Source organism: Typopeltis vanoorti, chromosome 5 (assembly GCF_054136105.1).
Source record: "Typopeltis vanoorti isolate ZY-2024b chromosome 5, IOZ_Tvanoo_1.0, whole genome shotgun sequence".
Taxonomy (NCBI): Eukaryota; Metazoa; Arthropoda; class Arachnida; order Uropygi; family Thelyphonidae; genus Typopeltis; species Typopeltis vanoorti.
Window position 1 is genome coordinate 47,063,430 of NC_143553.1, and position 22,997 is coordinate 47,086,426.

The 22,997-nt window shown below is 36.1% G+C and overlaps 1 protein-coding gene across 1 annotated transcript in view; it reads right to left on the bottom strand.

The window, feature by feature from the left end:
• LOC150106359 (fucose mutarotase-like) overlaps positions 1-22,997 on the bottom strand; it is a 177,135-nt gene that overhangs the window by 57,410 nt on the left and 96,728 nt on the right. The window contains exon 3 of the mRNA XM_090392402.1: positions 17,311-17,381. Coding sequence (XP_090248528.1) covers positions 17,311-17,381 — 71 coding nt within the window. The remainder of the gene's footprint in view (positions 1-17,310; positions 17,382-22,997) is intronic.

Sequence of the window (22,997 nt, forward strand, 5' to 3'; positions counted from 1 at the left end):
GGGGGGGGGGGAAAGAATCCCCTTTCGAGTCATCAGAATTCAAGAACCAGCCTACCAGTCCGGAACTCGGTGGGGGGGGGGGTGTCGTAGGTGCCGGAAGGAGGGGCAGAACCCCTTTAGAGTCTTCAAAATTAGAGGAATCAGAATTCAAGGAGAACCGGCCTACCAGCCTGGAACTCGGGATGGGGGGGGGGGGGCTTTCGAGTCTTCAAAATTTGAGTCATCAGAATTCAAGGAGAACCAGCCTACCAGTATGGAACTCAGGGGGGGGGGGAGGGGCCCCTAGTCTAAATATAGATCTGTTTTGAATTGTGAACATTTGAACTAGCATATAAGAACTGCTTTGACTAATTACACACCTAATTTTAAAAAGCTTGAAGCTTTTGAATTTGGTCAGAGCATCAGAGGATCTGATTATGATTGATATATCATTTTCCCCCACTTGATAAGAGTGACCATGTAGTCCACACTTGGAGGATGAATAGGCATGTAGAAGTATCAAGGCAGAAGGAATTTATATGGAATTATAAGGCAAGCAACTATCACAGACTTAGAAACCAGCTTGCAGCAGTCTAATGAATGAAAGAAGAAAGTACTCCAGAAACCTTTGCTTTAGGATTCTAAGCAATAATTTCAGCTCTTATTTTGCATATTGGCTTCCATCAATACTGTTTTTGTTGCGAATTAACAGTGAATACATCCCTACCCTACCTGATGTACTTCTAATTTTTTTTTTTTTTTGGGGGGGGGGGGTTCAATTACTCTGCTGTCATTAGCAAACTACCCACCTCCATCTTATCATCTTTGAAGATACTATATCCTTTGCATTCTATTCCTCTGACTATATCACTTTGGTTAATCAAGTCTCACACCTATAACTTATGGTCAAGCTGAGCTAACCAATACCAAAATCTTCCCGGCCTTATTCCAAATACTTCTGACATTATTATACATTCACTGCAATACCCATTCATTCCATAACTTCCTTTATGTGTTACTTAGCCCACTAAAGTGAACAACTTGGAGATACTCTCACTTACTAACAACTAGGTTGCTTAGATCCATGCTCACCTGCATCCCCCCCCCCCCCAGCACAGAAAACATACTATACTCCTTTTCAGGTTATCGTGGAAGTAAAGAAATATACTACAAGTCGTACCACTTCCAAAGGTAGCAGGATGTTAGTTTGCTGTTACTACAGCAACAGTGAAGTGCATTGCATTTGTAACTAAGTACATGCGTAGAAAATCCCCTAAAAGCCGTCATTGCCCGAATCACACCATTTTATGTATTAACATTACATTATGATTGCTAATATGAAATTGCATGACCAAGATGACTCTATACGAATGTGTGCTTTTGGATTTTCTGGAATTAACTGATAGGCTGTAACAAAGTGGATGTCATATAGTTTATTATAAACTGGCTTAAGATAAGCAGTGATTGTTTACGTTATGAAGCGAACTTCATTCGTCACAACGCACATTTCTGAAAATGACATTTTATTACAATAATATATACATAAGCACTCTTATCCCTTCATTAATTTAATGAGGAAGCTCCTCAACACCACTGAGACTGTGCGTAATATCACCAGATTGTGCATCTTTACTAAATAAAGATTCAGAGCTGTCATCTACCATGAAATACACGTTTTCCACCACCTCATCTATCATTCCATCAAGGGCCCAGAATTTTTCTTTTTCTTCAATAACATGGGTTATGCAACTTTTCCATATGTACTCAGTAATTTTTTGAAATCCTTCCATGACTACTCTTTCAACATCTGAAATTTTGAAAGTTGTAATTTTAGCTGCAACATGCCCTTAATTTGTGTCCAAATGATTTCTATGGGGTTCAGTTAACAATGGTATGGCGGAAGATAAATAACTATGTACCCTTTCTGTTCGCCAATACTCTCGATGCGATATTTTTGAAACTGACTCTTGACATTTGCCATCAAGTTCAATAGTTCTGTTTTCACCATATCAGAAGTAAAACATTCCTTTTTCCTTCAACCACTTCTGAATGTCCTTTTTGCATGTAGCCCGAGATGGCATATTTTCCAGTCGGACAGAATAGTAGGGCTCATTGTGAATTACAATAACATTGTTAGGCTCGATGGTTGGCATAAAAACACGTTTGTGAACCAATGTTCATAGTGCTTTCCATCCATTTCCTTATGATAATCGCCTTGTGATTTCTGTGCTTATAAAATTTCAAGGGCCCCTGGTACAAATCTGTCTTTGCTGCCAGCGTGTGTTATGATTATAAGAGACCCCTTTCCACTGGGTGCTTTCAGGCCTGTCGTTAAGTCAAACAAAAATGCCTGATGAGCACTTTTACTGGAGTGTCTTGGAGAACTTTAGTGCAGATGTGACCAGCATTCACCAAGGTTTCATCTGTATAATAAATTTTTCATCCCTTGTGATGATATTTTCTAACAGAACGCAAATACTGGCGACACCATAAAATTATATCTTCCCCTTTCAAGTAATGCCGATGATTGCTTTCTTGTGGCGTTAACAAAACCAAGGTCCTTTAAGAACTAGTAAGTTGTTGTTAATGAAATGTGAGGGAGATCTTCATCATTGTTTACAGCAGTCATTGCCTTATATATTGCAAGAATTTCATTCTTTCGGAAGAAATCATGCACTTTCTGATGGCTGCCAGTGTAAAGTCGTCATATTTCACCGAGCATGTGTGCAGCACTAGCACTAGGCCTCTTCTTCCCCGGCATATGCAGTTGTCCCATCGTGGTCAGTTCCTTCTTCATGCAGTATACTGCCATCTTGCTTACACCTGTCAGTTCTGCTGTTTGCTTCATGATATTGCGCACTGTTTCATCAGGATTTCTCATCCGTAAACCAGTGTAAACATTTAGTATGATGTGCTTTTCAGAGCTTCTCAGAAGTTTGCCTTTAGGATGCGTTACTAATTTAGGACTACCGTGAATGGGAATACAAGAGCCAACACCACCAGTCATCTCCGCCATGTTTAGGGTAAAGTCAGTGGTCGTCAGAGACCACGTGATAGATAATTGCATTTTCCAAAAATAAGTTCCCTGTAACAATTTAATGGTATGAAACATTTCTAGCATCGGCAAATAAGGAAGTAGTAAAATAATTATATACAAAGTACCACATGATGCAATAACATAAAAAATTTAAGGAACTATTTTATACAGCGTAAGCCTAATAGTACGAATGGTAAGAAGATCTGGAATAGTAGCTTATTTTGCTACTTCGAAGATAGCCTGAGAAAGAGTTTTTCTCTGACTATGCACTTCTGAACTCTCAATGAACAACACTTTCTCAAGACTCTTTATCCCAAATCCATTCAAATGCAAGCCATTAATTATTAATTGTTATTAATTATTAATGTTTATTATTTATTAATATTTATTAATTATAAATCTTTATTTCCATCAAACTTACTCCACATAACGAGGCTTTTCATCTGAAGGTGGCATGATTTTTTTGTGCTGGAAACTCTGGATTTTCATCTCAAAAAACAGACATACCAGCCAGAAGAGCATACACATATATGGACATAGAATACTATGGGAATATGAGTTAAGCAATCTACTGCATTGGATCTGGTTTTGAAAATTTGCACTCTACATGTAAACTTGTACAGTGTGGATCTGCACATAGGTGAGACAGATATGAAATATTGTGCCCATTACATCTGTTTGATTTCTCTGTGCTGTTTACTTTCCATTCAAATTAATCATTAGCTTAAACTACACCTAAGCCTTAACACACAACCGCTATCAATGCTATTCGCCATACCAATGGCATGGAGCCTAGGTTCCATGCAAGCAATTTCTATTTCTGTTCAATAAACACCTGCTGTTGTGCTGCAAAGTTGAAATACATAATAAAATACTCCAACTTACCATTCTTGTCTTGTCAGATGTCATCTCCTTCCAGGAGGTTGACTACTATGAGCTTCCACCATGTACGGTTTTGTGCTTCTCTTTTGCATTCTTCATTGGACGAAAAGGTCCAGTCCTTAATATTTCTCATCCAATCTGTTCTTTGTCTTCCTCTTCTTTTTCCTTGTATCATTCCTTCTATAAGTGTTTTTTTGTAGGGATCCATGCCTTAGTATGTGACCAAGGTAGGTGGTTTTCCTTTTCGTAATGGTTTTCAACAGATTCCTATCTTCTCCAATCATCTCTAATATTTCTAAATTAGTTTTTTTGGCAGTCCATGGGACTCTAAGAATTCTTCTGAGGATCCACATCTCAAAGGCTTTTAGTTTATTTTCACAATATTTTGATATTGTCCAGGTTTCTGCTCCATATAGCAGTGCTGACCATAATTAGCATTTGGACAGCCTAATTCTTGTTTTTGTGTGAATTTCCCTTGAGGTCAGAATGTTTTTCATGCTAATGAAGGTTGATCTCGCAATTTCTATTCTTCTTAATATTTCCTTATCATACTTTCCATTCTCTGTAATTAGTTCACCCAAATATATATAACTCTCTACTTGATCTAAAGTATTTCCTCTGATCTTAATATTTATATCGGGTATTTTCCCTTTTTCTCTTGTTACCAGCATGGTTTTAGTTTTTTTGAAGTTGAAATTAAGTCCATATTTTTCACTTAGCTTCAGGGTTTCTCCTGATATTTTTATTGAGGCAGTTTACTCCCAATATAAATTTATCAGTAATCTGGTATCTTTGCCATCTACTCCTAAATTTCTGATGCATTTGATTAGTGTTCATGTTATATACTGTCAAAGGCCTTTGTGTAGTCAATAAAATATAAGTAGACTTCTTTCTGCTTCTCCAGATATCTTTCTATAATAGTTCTAATGTTAAAGAGTCCTCTAGTTCTTCCTTTATTTTCCTGAAAACCAGATTGTGTTTCATTAATTTCCATTTTGATTTTATGTTTATTTCTTTCTAGGATGATATATAACATAACTTTTGCTATCTGACTGATCAGACTGATTGTTCTGTACTCTTCACATTTGATTGTCTTCGATTTTTTAGGTATTGGTAGACACGTTGAGTGCTTAAAATCTTCCGGCAGGTGTCCAGTTTCGTATATTTTGTTACATATATCAGTCAGTGATCTTATAGCCTTATCATCTAAAGTCTTTTAGATATTCTGCCATAATTCCATCCATTCCTGAAGCTTTTCCTGGTCTCAGTTTCCTAATGGCATTTGTTATTTCCCACGTAAGAATAGTAGTCCCTCCAAATCTTCTTGCATTGGCTTACCTATTCTATCATGATTGTAGAGTTCCTTTGAATAGTCTACCCATCTATCCCTTATTTTGTCTTTCTCCATTAAGATGTTTCCACTGGTATCTTCAATGCAACGAGAGCCTACCCTTTTGCAAGATTTGCTAGTTAGCTCCCTAACTTTTTCATGAAGTTCTTCGGTTTTGTGCTTTTTTTTTGTCCAGAAGTTCAATTTCCTTGCATTTATTGTTGAGCCATAGTTCTTTTGCAATCCTACATTCTTTCCTGATCCCCTTGTTTTTTAAGTTCTTATATTCAGGACGATTTTTGTGTTTCTTTCCTCCATCATTTTCAGTACCTTGTCATTCATCAAGGGTTTACTCATCTTCTCAAATTTGGGAATTGTTTGTTTTACTGCCTTTTTTATGCCCTCTTTAAATTTCTGCCATCTATCCCCAATCTCATCTTTAGGGTAAGGATACTTGGTGGAATCAGGAACATTAACAGCAGTGAATTGTGCCAGTTCCTTTAAAAATTTATCTTTTATTTCTTGATTTTTAAGGGAGCCAAGATCATATTTTTCTATGTTTATAGGTTTCATTGTTTTCTTTAATTTTATTGCTGCTTTAATGACCACAGGGTTGTGGTCTGATCCAATATCAGCCCCTGGGTATGTTTTGGCTTGTAAGATGTTATTCCTTAATCTTTTTTTAATCATTATATAGTCAATCTGGTTCCTACAGCTATCTCCGGGACTTTTCCATGTGTAAAGTCTTCTAGGAGGGTGGCTAAATAAAGTATTTGCTATTACCAGATTGTTTTCTTCAAAGAACTGTATTAATCTTTCTCCTCTTGGATTTCTATGTCCCAGGCCCTGGTTTCCATTGCAGGAAGAGATCTTTTCTGAGCCTACTTTAGTTTAGATCTCTCATAACGATAGTTATGTCATCTGATTTAGCGTTGTTAAGTGCATTTTGAATGCCTTCATAGAAACATTCTACATCTTCATCTGGGTAATCAGAAGTAAGTGCATATATTTGGGCAAAAAAATATTAAAAGGTTGAGCTGCAATTTTAATGCAATTATCCCGTCACTTATGGCCCAAAATCCTAGTAAAGATTGCACAATCTTATTTTTTAGTACAAATGCTATGCAATTCCTATGACTGTCTCCACATGAGTATATAACTGAATGGCTCTTTCTGTTTATTTTTCCACTATTAGTCCATTTGACTTCAGTGATACCAGCAATGTCAATTTTCATTGCTTCAAGTTCTTGTATAAGGTTATCTAACTTCCCAGCTTCATATAAGGTCCTTACATTCCAAGCCTTAAGAGAAGATTCTCGGTTTTCAGACGTGAAGGATCAGGAGATACCCTCCCTGGAGTGTTTAAGGTATCTTCGTCATATGCTATTTTCATAGTATCCGTCTTACGTTCCCAAGTTTCTCTTCTTCCCTGTAATGTTTCCAAGAGACAAAAGTTGCAGAGGGTCCAACCTTGTCTCTATTGCTTAAATCCAACATAGTTCTCTGTTTCATGGTTTACTATAGAAGGTTACATGGTGAGGTTCCTATCTCTTCCACGGTGACTTGCCACATCTATTTTGTCTCGGAGTGTGCCTGGACTATGTCACATAGTTTGCTGTCATGCCTTCATTACCACTGTCAAATTAAATTTTGGTTATCTGCGAACTCAGCCATTCCAGTCTTCAAGTGCAACAAGGAGGAGACACTCTGCAATAGTATGCCAAAAATTCTGAAACAACTCTATCAACAATCCTGAAAGTGCTGCATCATGTTTTCATGACTCAGATCCAAATTTTCAGTCAGTTATGTGAGAACCTCATTTCATAACCCAAAAAGAGGTGAATGATCTTCTGAGAGATCCAAATCTTAATATAACACAAGCTAAAATTTTAGGATCTAGACAGCAAGTTTGCAATCTGCTCAAAAAGGCATAAAGATCACCTTATTTCAAGAGCATCAGTAAAATTAAAAAAATTTATGAGTGATGAACACTGTTTTCTGACAACATTATTGGATTTCATATGATACTTGACATGAAATTATGTTCTTGTTTTAATCCTGTTATCAAATGTAAAAATGAAGATCTTAAATTAAAGATGACAAGAAACTTCTTAGCATCTTTAATTTATAGTATAACCAGTCAAAAAACTTTGACCATGAAGTATCTTCATAATAGTCTACTTGTATTAAAGTAGACTATTGCATAATAATGCAATAGTCTACTTAATGCAAAAATGTTACAGGAAGGATCATTACCCAGACCAGTTTTAACTTTCATTTGGGTCTTGCTAAAGTGCAGAGAAGGGGGGGGGGGAGACTTTCCAAAAAAAACCTCTTAGTGATCTACAAGATCACTCTAAATTTCACTGAGCAGCCTGCTCATTATTAACATCACTCCTGGCCTGAATCAATCCAGGACAGGATACTCAGAGGTAGCTCCACTCACTGACAGACAAAAACTTACCACTGAGGCAGAGCAGCTCTAATTCCCATGAAGCAAGACCAGTTTCAATCTTTATTGAGATCTCATCAGTGGGAACCACATCCAACAAAAAATTACTCAGGTTAAATCAACATAGTCTCCTCCTTTTACGTATTTAGTCCTTGTGGCCTGTTATGTTCATATTAGGCATGGCCTATTATGATTTGAGACCATGACCGCCTCGAGGATAAGGTGCCTCCCGGTGTATCAAGAGACCAGATAAAGGTTCCTCATGTCTTGGACAGGAATCGACCCCAGGTCTTTCTGACTAAAGGGCTTCGTCTATACTGACTGAGCTATGGAGGCTCAAATCAACATAATAGTGATATATTTTTCATAAATAATCAGAAATAAGGTGTATCATCTCATGATTAAATACTCTGGATCAAAGAAGTTTTTCTGCTTAGTTATAAAGTCTATTATACTTGACAAAAAAAAAAATCAAATTCTTGTTTTAATCCTATACCTAAACATAAGTGGAAGCATAAAGCATCTTCATGCCTAGTCTACTTGTACACAGATGCTGTTGACTTTGCATCAATTGCCTGGCTGGTTCCCACTGATGAGACTTCAGTAAAGATCAAAATTGGTCTGGGTAGTGATCCTTCCCATAATGTTTTAGCATGATGGGATACTAATGCAAACTGATGTGAAGCCAACAGCCTCTACATACAAGTAGACTAGTTGTTTAGATACTTCACAACTAGTCTACTTGTAGACATATGCTTGGGTATAGGATTAAAATAAGAATATAATTTCATGTTAAGTATAATACACTGTAACCAAGCAGAAAATCTTTTTGTAACGTTAATGGATTAACAGAAATGCAGAGGAGCAAATTTTATCCCAATGAATCCCATTTATTTATTGATGCATCAAAGCTTAGTTTTAAAAACCATGCCACTATACTCTTAAAAGAAATATCCCCCTATTCCAGTAGCTATGTTATCTATATGAAGGAATCCTATGAGAATATGGCTTCACTTTTTAAATACGTTAACTATGATGAACAGGTAGACAACTGCAATGACCTTTAATTGATAGCACTTTTAATGGGTATGCAGCTAGATTACAAAAATATTGTTGCTTGACAATTGACATTAATGTCTTTAGGGATGAAGCAAGATGCTTTTCATATTCTCCCCGCTATCTGTTACGGCTACAGTGAGGGTATAATTTAATGAGCAGTTTGCTCACCCAGGATGGGTATGGAGATTATGCATTTCTACAGGAAGTTAACATGGCTTTTGGTCTTTTATATTTGAATATATCCGTTGCCTCATATGTTACAGCTTGCTGAATTAGATCATTGGGGGTGTATGGACATCTTTAGGAAGAACTTTGTTGCTAAAGATTGTAGGAAAGAGAAGATATACTTGTTCATCATAGTTAACGTATTTAAAAAGTAAAGCCATATTCTCATTGGATTTCTTCATATAGATAACATATGTTGCTTTTTTATTTGAGTGGGATGTTTGAGATATTGAGATACAGAGGCGAGTGACTAAGATGATAGCAGGTCTATGGAATGAACCATATGAGAACAGGTTGAAGATTTGTGGGTTGCAGAAACTGGTTGATAGGCGGAAAAGGGGAGATATGATTGAGACATTCAAACTGCTAAAAGGATTCTATAAGATTAATTCAGAGGATATTTTTGAGATCAGGACTGGTGGTGGGAGAACTAGGGGACACCTATGGAACCTGGGCAAGAGTGTGGTTAGCAGTGGTGTTAGAGCTGGGTTCTTTACTTTTAGAGTGGTAAATGAGTGGAATAAGCTGCCAGAGTCTGTTGTGGGTGCTATGACAGTGAGCGAGTTCAAGGCAAGGTATGATAGATACTGTGAGAATGTCATATAGTTGTGTGGACATGATGTTTAGGGCCTCCCTTGATTTTCGGGCTACTCCAGGGAGTAGCCCGAAAATAATAATAATAATAACAACAATAATATTGCTGAGTTTAAAACATAGCCAGTTGGAGTTATTAACAGAGGGGGGGTGGGGATGTTTCACAACCTCCTCTTGTGAGGTCCAAATAAGTTCTCTTTTCACCATTCCCAATTAAACTTATTTTGATGAAAAATTCTATTAAGGTTTATATATATAAGAAGGGTGATCAAAAAAAAAATATATATATATATATAAAATAAGAAAGGTTATCAATTGCTAATATTTAAAAGGACAAGTTTCCAAAAGTAAGTAATGAAAAAAAAAGTAAAAGAAGGTATTTTTATTAATACATATATTTATACACTTTTAAAAATTATACTGAAAAATTATCCTTTCATGACTACATGAAAGGCTTTCAAAGTTGTTACTGCTAATTTATTAAGACTGATAATTATAAACATCTATAAGGATAAAAGCAAGAGGGATGAAATTTTTCATTAATGATCTACTTTCTACATGCAGATTTGAATTTCTTTCATCCTAACTTGAGTAATGACAGCAAATGAAAGAATGTGTGACTCCATCAAGGTATGAAACAACAGTACTCAAGCCATTTGCAACTACAGTATACTTGATGACTTTTTTCTGATTATTAATCAAAGAAACTCATAACAATCAAAATACTTACACAGTGAGCTAGGGCTATTTGTTCAAGTGACATAGCCCCTGAAACTTAACTCAGGGACTTTCACAACACTTTTATAGCCAATAGCTACAGCCTATATAAAATAGATGAAATACTGCAGTTTAGCCTACTTTGGACAGAGTGGTAGATCAGTTAACATCCATCTTGAAGAACACAAAAATTACATCTGGGATCATCTGTATGGCAAGTCAGGATTGACAGACCACACTCTGGATACTTCTTTATTAAATAAAGGATTAAATAGAGGAAAACATCCATATTACATGGAAGCAATTATAGGTCTGAGAGACTTTTTTTTAGAATCAGCATAAGCTATGAAGCACCCTTCCAAACCTCCACAAGTATGGCTGCATTAATTTACCAAAGATCTTGGAGAATGTCATTTAGAAACCTGATAGCCTGACTTCTCCAAATTAACTTTATAGTGTTGAAAGTTTTTCATTTAGTTGTAAGGTAAACTAAACATCACAAGAAATTCTATTATTTAATCCTTTATCCAAGTGTAAGCAAACAAAGTCTGCATGTGAAGTATCTTCATGACTACGCTACTTGTATAAGTCATGAAGATACTTCTCTTGCAAACTTTGCTTACACTTGGATAAAGGAATAAACAAGAATATAACTTCTAGTCAAGTTTAATTTAATTTTTTGGTTATCTGACACAGAGGGTCCCATGAATATTAGTTCTACAATTTGAACTGTTTTCCAGGATTACTTAGTTCAGTGCGGTGTGACTGCCACGGTTATAACTGTGCTCTGATGATGTGTAAAAAACCAGCAAAATATTAGTAAGTTTAATAAACATATTTATTTCCTCTCTTGGTGTTGTTTTTTTTTTGGTGAACAAGGAGAATGGGTTGTGGTATGAAAGCATAAGTTTCTAGAGAGAGCATGTCATAAATGTTTTGCGTGTGAGTACAAGAAATGCGAGTCATGCGGAAAGCAAAATAATGAAGTCATGATTATTAATGATGTATAGAAAGATAGCAAAAGTGTTCTGAAGAATGTGGAAGAAGACATTGTATGAAGATTCAACAATAAGAGATACTAGGAGTGAAAGACTTGATTTTTTTAGCAGGAACAAATGATTTGAAAGGGGAGAAATAAGCAATGAGAGAAGATAAGAAGAGTTGTTGAAAGAAGCAAAAACAAAGAGTAAGGAGGGAAGTGAAGATTGTGAATCTGCTACCTCAGTATGATAGGACAGAGTTGAGAAGGGTCATGATTGCTAATGAATCAATGAAAAAATTGTGCAGGAGGAATGGTGTGTAGTTTATAGATGTATGGCAAGAAGAGAGAAATTAGTCAGAACACTAATTAGCTGTATATACAAGACAGTGTTCAAACCAGTTTTAACTTATGGATCTGAGAGCTGGGTCAGAAGTAAAACACTTGACCAAAGACTAGAGACTGCAGATATGAGAGTCCTGAGAAAGATTAGAGGTGTGAACAGATGGCATCAATGGCAATATCATATTAAAAACAAGGATATTAGGAAAGAACTTGACACATTGTCAGCATCAAGGAATGCGTTAGCAGAGCTAATCTCAGGTGGTATGGTCACTTAAATAGAATGGGAGAGAAAAGATTAGCAAAACAAGTGTTCTCTGCCAGGTGGGCAGGAAAACGACCCAGAGGAAGACCAAGATATAGATGGATTGATACGGTACAAAGTGCCTTAGACGATAGAAATATAAGATCTGATAATGTTGGAGTCTTGACAAGTAACAGACTGATTTGGAGGAAAATTGTAGATAGGAAGTTAGTAATAATGTAAATTTTTCATGTAGTACTATCATATCCTGTACAACCCTTGAGGATACATGTCAGGAATTTGATGATGATGATGATGAGGTTCAGGAGTTAGATTTTGGAAGATAGTGTGGTTTAGTGAGAGTTTAGAAAGGCAAAACCAGGAAAACTAAATATTATTTAATAAATTATACAGAAACTATCATTTATAGAGAAATGATATGCAATGCTGAATGCAATTACACAGGTTTCAGATTCAATAGGTTGACATTGCACAAGTGTAACTGTAGGTCCAAGAGGATGTTGGAATGCATGTACACGAATGCCAGAAGTATCAGAAATAAGGGAGAGGAGTTTTTGGCACTGGTCAGCTTGACTTGGCTAAAAATTATAGGCATCAGTGAGACCTGGTTAACAGAGGACAGAATGTAAAAGGTATGCATTTTCAGCGAGGATAGAGTGAACAGGAAAGGAGGTGGGGTATCGCTGATGTTAGCTGAAGAACTACAACCAACAAAATTAGAAATTAAAGAAGATTTTAGGTCTGGAGGAAATTGTTCATCTGAGGCTGTTTGCTGTGACGAGGCCAACAGGACAAAATGTATTGTTTGTTGCTGTTGCTATAGGCTGGGAGGTATTCAGGAAGATGTAGATGCCATATACTAGCAAAACAGAATGAGTGCAGACCAAACAATTATTATGGAAAACTTCAATTATGGGGACATAGCTTGGTGGAAGGCAAGAAGACATGGTAAGATGGAAGTGGAATACATACATACAGGGAAAATTACTTGAAACAACATGTCATAGAGGGAACTAAAAGGTTTGGGAGTGTTGAATCTGGTAACAGCATCAGAAGATATATCAATAACCTGCCCTCCAAATTGGAGAGAGTGACCAGGCAATATTGTTCTGGAAAGTTGATAAATATGTGAAATTCTCTGTCAAGAAAGGGTTTATGTTGATCTATAAAGCTGGTAATTATGACAGGAGGCATTTTGGAACAGTGCCATGGTTTGAGAAACTACAAGAAAAGAATGTCAGTAGTGCATGGGAGGTGGTCAGATTGTTTGAGAGAAGCAGTATTACACTGCATATCAAAGGTCAAAAGGATACACCAAGTGGGAGATTAAGTGAATGAGTAGAGATATAAAGCAAGAACTGAAAAAACACTATTCAGGGAATATAAAGAAAAAGGTGATCAGAATACTCATGAACAGTACAAAGTGAAAGCAAGAAGGGTGACTAGTATGGTAAGAAAGGCCAAATCAGATTATCAGATTATGAGAGAAAATTAACTAAGCAGGCCAAAGTAAACCCAAAAGAGTTTTTTTCATTATGTAGCAAGTAAGAGGAAGAATGACTATGTAGGATGACTTTAATCAATGTTGATAGTAGGCAAAAGAAGTAGTTGAGCTACTGAGAGTTTATTTTGCAAAGGTGTGTATCATCCAGGTGGTGATTTTGCAGTTGAAGTGACAGAGATGCATGTCAAAATTGAGGTAGATGAACAGGAGGTGTTCAGCATGAACACCTCCTGTTCATCTAAAAATATCAATGTGAATACAGGCATGTGTAAAAAGACACTACCACTGATGAAATTGTTCGATCTAAGTCTCAACTCTGGCAAGGTTCCGAGGGAGTGGAAAGTGGGTAAGATAGTCCCATTACATAAACGTGGCTTCAAGACAGAAGTAGCAAACTACAGACCAATTAATATCAGGAACGGTTTGGAAAAGTCGTTTAAAGGTAAATTCTAACAGTGGGTGTATAGGGATATGATACTTTACAGTGGGCAGCAGCACTGTAAAGAGTAGGTCTTGTCTTAGTAATTTATTCACATTTTATAATAAAGTAACACAATGGAAATGGATAAAGGAAATGGCTACAGCATGATTCTGCTGTACTTTGCCAAGGCATTTGACAGAATACCACATGAAAAACTATTACAAAAGTTGGAGCAAATGGGAATGGATATAAAGCTAACAGCATGTATAGGTGGTAGCTGACATAAAGACACCACAGAGTAGTATATAGTGGAGTGGAATCTAGAAGAATGAAGATGACTACTTGAATTTGCATTAAAGATGTAGTAATATGTTGATAATGATGATGTAGATATTCTGCAGGATGATTTAAATAAATTGGCATTGTGGCAAAGATTGTCAATTTAATGTGGCAACATGTAAGGTTATGCACTTTGGGTTGAAAATGTTGCATACTGTGTATCACACTGATGGCATTAAATTGCAGGAAATTTATGAGGCTAGCAACTTGGGAATAATGGGAATAACTGTACTTCAGGAAGAATCTATTTCCTAGAGTACAGTTCCATCACTGTGGTACATAACTAGTAATCAATTTATCCCAAAATGCATAGCTTTACATTTCTCCACATTAAACTGATACCTGTTATCTTTTGCCCATACTGACAGCCCATTTAAGTCCTGCAAGCTCTCTATTCCTTGATTCACTATTACTCTACCTAATTTTGCATCATCATCATCAGCAAACAACTGAATATTTCTTTTCAGATTATTTCCTATATTAATTATATACAAATTAAACAGTAATGGTTCTAGTAGTGAACCTTCAGGCATACTACTAGCCACCTGTTTTCACCTTGATTCTGCTCCTCCATATATCACTTGTTGATATCTGTCCAGCAGCTACCCTCTTATCTACATAACCAGTGCCATATCTATCCCCATTTGTTCTAATTTGCATAATAGCATTCTATGTGGTATTGTGTCAAATGCCTTTGCAAAATCCAGCAGAATCATTGTGTAGCCATTTTCTTTATCCAAATCAGCTGTCACTAAAATTATAAAAAGTTAGTAAATTACTAAAGGCATGACTGATCCTTAATAAAGGCATGTCGTCCCCCATACAGTATCATATTCTTATCAACCCATTCTTGAATTCTCCTTTCAACCAATTTTCATTGTTCCAGTACTTTTATCACCACTCCTGAGATACTGATTGGTCTATAATTTGTTACTACAGTCTTAGAACCTTCCTATTGATCTTACACCAGACTGCTTCAAATGAACAGTCACCCTCCTGCCAATCTCTATTCTTTTTGGCTGCAATTCATCTGCTATCGTCAGCAGTACCCCCCCCCTCCTCTATATTCCCTGTAAGCCTAGTCTCACTAATGCCTATAACTTTTGGCAAGGTTGCACTAATCAATCTTCTTCTCTATCTTGTTCTTGATATGCGGACTTGTGATTATAAAAAAGCTTAGGAGAATAGCTTGCAGCTGTAGCATAACATACAATAAGGAATTGAGTAGAAAGGGGATCAATGCTGAATGGGCACTATGCAAGAACTATCTAATAAAAGAAATGTCTAAATGTATTCCAAGGGTCAGGTTAAATAAGATAAGTGTAAAATGGATGAATGCAGAATACAACTTGGTTGGTATGCATAGCAAAACTGTATTATGAGCAGCAGTTAACTAATGAGGACAAAACCCCTGGTTCTTTTTTATATATAGCCAGCAGAAAAAAAAAAAAAATTAACGAAGGATGACATTGATTGATAAAAATGGTAAAAGGATAACTGCTGCAGAGGATATAGTTGGGATATAAATGAGCAGTTCATAAAGGTATTTCATCCTTGTGAATGTGAGTGTGCTGGGTTTGAGAACTGTGGAAGGGGAGGAGGAGAGACTGACTGTGATCGAACAGGAGTATAGGGAATTGAGTAAACCCCTGATGTTAATAAGGCTACAGACTTGATGATATATCGCCATATGTTTTGAAGGAATGTGCCAGGGAGTTGACATCTGCAATAGCATATACTTGGATCAAGTTCCAAAGTGGAAGGAAGGCAAGATTGTATATTGCTTCATAAGGAAGGTAACAGAACTCAAGCTTCAAATTACAAGAGAATCTGTGTCAGGTGTTGTGGTTAAAGTGTTGGAGAAGTTAGTGAGAATCAGGATCCAGAATTGGGTTGGCAGCAGCAGCATTCTCTTTGATGGACAGAACAGACTTGCTAAAGGAAGGTCAGATTTTAGTAATCTGGTTACTTATAAAAATAAGGTGATAGGTGCATTGTAAAAGAGAAATGGATACACAGTTGTTACTTAGATTTTACAAAGGCTTTTAATAGATTGCCACATGAAAAATCAATAGTTAAACTAGAACTGATTAGGTTGGATATTAGATTAGTGTATTAGTTTGGAGAGTGGCTGTCTGATAGGAATCGGCAATCTGTGTATGAGGGAGCAATATCCCAGAAGAGGGAAGGCATTAGTGGTGTACCTCAAAGGTCTGTTTTAGGGCCATTGCTATTTAACCTGTATGTTAAATGATAGTGAGGAAGGTTTGAATGGGGGATATTCAGTTGTTTGCATATGATGCAAAGTTGGGAAGAACTATGAAAAGTAGAGCAGATGTTGTGACTTACAAGAGAACTTGATTAGACTGAGTGAATGGGCATGGGAGTTGGACTATCAATTCAATGTTGCAAAGTCTAAAGTTGTAGCATTCAGAAAACAAAGATGAAATGTAAAGTATACTTTTCCAATATATCATCATGAAGTGTATATTTACATTGGAAATAAGAGATCTGGGAGTAGTGTTGGATAGGGATCTAAAATTTAGAGAATAAGTTGCTAAAATTGTGAGGACAGCATAACGAATTCTGGCAATGATGTGGAGGATACTGGCACATAGAAGTAAGGAGATTCTAGTTCACTGTGAGCTGAAGATAATCATAATAATAATAAAGTTCTGTAATCGCAAAATTATGTCACCTGAAAAATCTCAATGCTCTCAGCATCAAATATACAACAAGCAAACAAAACAGTCATTAACCATTCCTCTACCAACCTCAGCAAACCAGCTGAGAATTGTTAGGGGAATTTTCAGAATTTTGGTATCAAAAGAGAATTATGAATTTATATTCTTGCTCTGGCACAGTAGACAATATCGACAGCACTACTTATTCCCTGAAGAGGCTTTTTTTTTTCTTTTTATAAATCAATATTTCACCTTAAAGTTACTCTTAAGGTGATATACTGGTTTAACAGAAGTGTTTTGAATTGGATAAGCATCATTCCCAATTAGTACATTCAAGCTTACTTTCCATCTCTATAGAGACTTCATAAAAAAAGAACGATTAGCATCCACTGGGTTAGGCAGTTATTCCTTTTCTTATCATTTTATGGGTTGTTTGATAAGACATCAAACAAAAGAAGACAGTTGCTGATTAAATATGTTTTGCAATCTCTACAAACTTACCGGGGCATAGACATAAGTGTCTAGAGGGAAAAACTTCAAAATAGCTTTGAGCAGTTCAGGAATTGAGTGGCCTAGAATGGATATTACAACAACAACAAAAAAATCTTAAACCGCACTATCTTGATTACTTAATATACATGTTTTCATAGTATCAATAAATAAGTGTACAAAAGGCTATACCAAATCTTAAACTGAAACTTAACATATGATTTAATGCTAACAAAGCGCACTTTAATCTTAGTGCATTAAAATAATCAAAATATTTTTTTTCTTCTAATTTTAGGTTCAGTTTCTTTTTGAAATACAATTGTGTCTATTTTTACACAGCAGGAAATACACATCCCCAAATTTAAAAATAAATAAATACATCACTGAAATCAAATAAGAAAAAAACAAAAATGTAAGGTTTAAAACTTAATACTTTATTTATTTTTTTAAAAAAGCAATAATTTCCATGAGTTTTAAGTTTGAACGTGTCACAAACTTAAAACCAATTAATTACATTTATTTAAATATAAAAAATATATAAAAAACTATCCTTGATGTTCATGATAACATAAAGAGAAAGAAAAATCAGACATGAACTGGTAAAATATCTTTGTAAATGAAATGTACTAGCTTGAAAATGAACTTTTTCATATTGGACCAAGACAAGTTATGTTGTTCTGTAAATGTTAACAGAACGGACAGAGCGATTTGTTTCAATACTCTATTTCAGCTTGGAGAGGACAAGTGCAACAGTTTATCACTTACTTTACATTAAAACAAAACTACAGCAAAAAAGAGCTAATTGACTGTGGCAAAAATAAATAATGAATAATTAAGGTTTTCTTTTCATGTGGACAGTAGCAAATGACCATACGATGAAAAAAAATTACATATGCATTTGATAAACTCTTCAGGCAGAAAAGAGAAAACAGAGATACTGATTGTAAAACAAACCAAACTACCCTTGGAATCTCTCCTCTGTACATATCCTGTCCATTTCATATGAATCTATTGATACTAGTGAAATTAAAATTAATAATGACCAATTAATATCAGTCATCATTCGTTATATGTTGGGGCCAAAATAAAAATGCAACCTTTCTTTGAAAACTATTTAATGCAGCTTCCTGTTTCTTTGTTAGCTTCCTTGTTTCTGTCCATATAATAATATGGCCTTGACATTGCTGTTGAAAATCTTTATTATGGTTTCATTATAATATTTGGATGAGTTCTGTATTATTATTATTAGCAGAGACCACGAGAGAGTCAGGGGACTCATCGAGGGTGGCCACATATTACCACACCAGCTGTCATACCTTTTCTTGAATTCATTCAAACTACCTGCACTCACAACCTTCAAAGGCAAGCCTTCCAACTGCACACCACTCTACAAGAGAAAAATCTAGCTCTCACCCCTTTCTTGACTATATTTATTCCCAACTTCCATAGATGTGCTCTCAATCTCCATAAAATGAAAAATTCCGGTTACTGGTATCCTATATGGCCCTTTCAAAATCTAACAAATAAAGCTTAGGTGTTGATGGTTATTCATGACTTATTTTTCATGGTATTAACAACACCACAAACACTTTTATCAACAAAGATGTTTTATTAACGCTTATATTTCGCTGATTTTCAACTCAGCATCATCAGAGCACAACACACATGTAAACGCGACAGTGAGTGAGCGAAACAATATAATTGCAAAAGACAAAAGATCTAAAGTCCTATTTTTCGCACCAACGGGGAAAAAAAAAAAAAGCAGTTATCCAGGAGTTTTTCTTAGGATAACCGTCTCCCAAATTTTTGGCAAATTAATGCAACCATATTTGTTAAGGTTGGGAGAATTCTTCAAAGCCATTGCTGACTCAAAAAATAATCTTCCAGATCTATAACGACTCGTTTTCCTCCACAAACAGATTAATGGTACTGCTATGGGTTCCCCCCTCTCTCCCCCGTTAGCAAATTTTTACATGGAACACTTTGAAAACAAAGTACTTACCACAGCTACATACAAGCCCCAAGTGTGGTTGCGCTATTTGTAGATGATGTGTTTGCCATCTGGCCCCATGCACAAGACACTTTGGATGCTTTTGTCACCTACCTAAACAACCAACACCCCAAAATTCACTTCACAGTAGAAAAAGAATCAAATAACTGTTTACCATTTCTTGACACATTAGTCACCTGTCTTTCAGATGGATCACTATCTTTTTCTATTTACAGAAAGCCTACACACACAGGAAGATACCTACATAAACAATCACATCATCATCCAGTCCAACAGTACGGCATTTTAAAAACACTTACATACAGAGCCAGAGCCATTTGTTCTAACGATACAGCTCTGGTCACTGAACTCCAGTACCTGCACCATACGTTCTTAGCCAATGGCTACAATCCCTACAAAATAGATAAAATACTACATAGGCCCATTACTCTGCCCTCCCCTAATACACAAGAATACAACACGACCATTTCTATTCCCTATATCAGAGATACATCGAAAAAGATAGCCAAAGTATTGTTGAAACATGGCCTTCGCACCACCTTCAAACCTCATGTCAAGCTGGCAACTCTGATACGCTCGCCTAAGAATAAACTTCACCCCTTAGCACACCCAGGAGTGTATGAAGTTCCATGTGACTGTGACTTGGCCTATTATGGGCAAACAGGAAGATCAGTGAACATCCGCCTGGAAGAACATGAAAGATACATTAGCTACTATTACTATGGCAAGTCGGGACTGGCAGACCATGCTTTAGACACTCCTTCACACAGGATTAGATGGATGAAATCGAATGTGCTATTTAGGAGTCGTTATAGATCTGAAAGATTATTTTTTGAGTCAGCAATGGCTTTGAAGAATTCTCCCAACCTTAACAAATATGGTTGCACTAATTTGTAAAAAATTTGGGAGACGGTTATCCTGAGAAAAACTCCTGGATAACTGCTGTTTTTTTTTTTTTTTTTCTGTTAGAGGGCGCCAAAAATAGGACTTTAGATCTCTTGTCTTTTGCAATATTGTTGTTTCACTCACTCACTGTCGCGTTTACATGTGTGTTGTGCTCTGATGATGCAGAGTTGAAAATCAGCAAAATATAAGCGTTAATAAAACATCTTTGTTGATAAAAGTGTTTGTGGTGTTGTTAATACCATGAAAAATAGGCCCTTTCAGAAGTTTGAAGGTCTCTATCATATCATATATCATCTCCCTCTTTCTCCTGTTTGCTGGTGTCTGCAGTACATAAACTATTAATTTATCCTCATAATCTACATTCCAAATTCCAATATTATCTTAAACTTAGACTATTGTGCACAACCAATAAATGGCATGGACAGGACTGGTTATAGACCTAAAAGTAAATTGCTGTTTATTTACAAATACCAGGAGCATTAGAAATAAGGGAGATGAAATGGTTTCACTAATTGAGTTTATTTGCCCCAAAACTGTTGAAATAAGTTACACATGGTTGAATGAGGATGATATCCTGATGGGAATAGAAATGGAAGGGTATGAGGTTTTTCATGAGGACAGAAAGAAAAAGAAGACTGGAGGGGGGGTGATAATAATATGTCCACATAAGATAGGGATGCAAGAGAGAAATAGTGGCAATGGTTATAAGACAGCATGGTGTGAGGAGGAAGTTGAGAAGAAGAGATATTTAGTTGAATGTTGCTACAGACCATAGAATGTGGAGGGTTATGATGAAGAAATGCTTATGCAACTTGGGTTAGTTATGCAGTTGGCGAGACCGATCATGAAGTGATCACCCGAGTTGTAGCTAGCCATATGAATATTTCTGCTTGGATATATGTGAATTACAAGGCTGGTGATCACGAAAGCTCAGGAGGCAGCTTGTAGCTATAGTATGCAATGAGTGGAAAGGAGATAAATGCTACTTGGGAACTGACCAAAAGATATTTAATAATGTCGATGTGCAAATGTATTCCAAAGGTCAAAAGAATGAATTAAGTTGGTGTCAAATAATGAAGGGATTAAGCATGAAATTTGGAAGAAGTGGCAGTCAATTGCATGGGAAGTATAAACAGCAGGCTAGGAAGGTGACTCAGTTGGTATGAATAGCAAAACTACACTATGAGCAGAAATTAGCAAATCAGACCCAGAAAAACCTTAGAGTTTTTCAGATATGTGGCAAGCAGAAAGAAGAATGATTATGGTAAGATGATGTTAATAGATGGAGATAGTGGAATAGTAACTGCTGCAGAGGAAGGACATAGTTGAGGTATTCAGAGAACAATGTATAACAGTGTTTCATCCACATCAAGATGAAATCATGAGAAGCTTGAATGTAGAGAAAACGGGAGAGGATGTCAATAAGGCAATAGGATTTGATTAAATACCACTGCTTGTCTTAAGAGTGTTTCAGAGAGTTGGATATAGAACTTGGTATTAAATTGATATGCCTATTTAATAAGTCTTACAACAGCATAAGTCACAAGAGAATGGAAAGAAAGTAAAATTGTTCTACTGCACAAAGGTGATGACTAGGTGTGGCTATACATTATAGGCCAATCTGTATATCTGGAGTTGTGGATAGAAATGGGTTTGTTAAATGGAGATCATGATTTACCTTGTTACAGTACATAAGTACTGGACAAAATACAGTTGTCAGTACATAAGTACTGACAAATGTACTGGACAAAGGAGATGCACATACAAGGGTATACTTAGATTTTGCAAAAGCTTTTGATAGACTGCCACAAGACAAACCGTTAAACAAACTGAAGCAGATGGGATTAGATAACAGACTAGTGAGTTGGATCTGTAACTGGCTTAATATCCTCATTTTTGATATGATACTGCCATTGATGCCATTTCTTCACTTCATTAATCTCTCTCAGAATTCTCAAATCTTTGATATGAGAATTCTAAGATGATATGAGATATCAATTTATTTCTAATCCAGTTCTAGGATACATAGTTAAAATTGGTTTAAACACTGTCTTGCATACAGCTAATTTAGTGTTTTGACTAATTTCTCTCTTATTCCATATAAATTTATTCAGCTGACTTCGTATCATACCAGCTTTACTAATTCTGTTATCTATTTCCATATTTAATTTATCATCTTCATTAAATATTGTGTCTCAATAGATGAAATGTTTTACTTGTTCTAGAAGTTCACCATTCAGGATATGCTTGATGTTTTCTGCCTATCGTCTGTGTATTGATTTTCATATCAAATTTATTACCATAGTTATTCAATTTAGGCAGAGAATCTTGCAGACTTGTACTGGATTTATTCAGACATATAACATTATCATAATATCAGATTTCATACCACTTCCCATCATAATGTGATCCATATAGATAATGAATAACAGTGGAGATAATGTGAACTCTTGTCACATACCTGATTTTACCTCAAACCATCTTTCTGTACCTGCTTCAATTCTAACTGCTAATTTACAGCTTAAATAGAGACTATATCATCATCAGCCATTATTGATCCACTGCTGGATGAAGGCCTTTCCAAGATTACTCCAACACTCTCTGTCCATGGCTCTCCTTTTCCATGTCACTCCTGCAAATCTGATGATATTATCAATCCACCGTGATTTAGGTCAGCATCGTGGTTGTTTTTCCTCTTGTGGAATCCAGTCCAGTACTTCTTTTGTCCATCGCTGATCTTGTCTTCAGGCAATATGCCCAGCCCATTGCCACTTCAGATGTT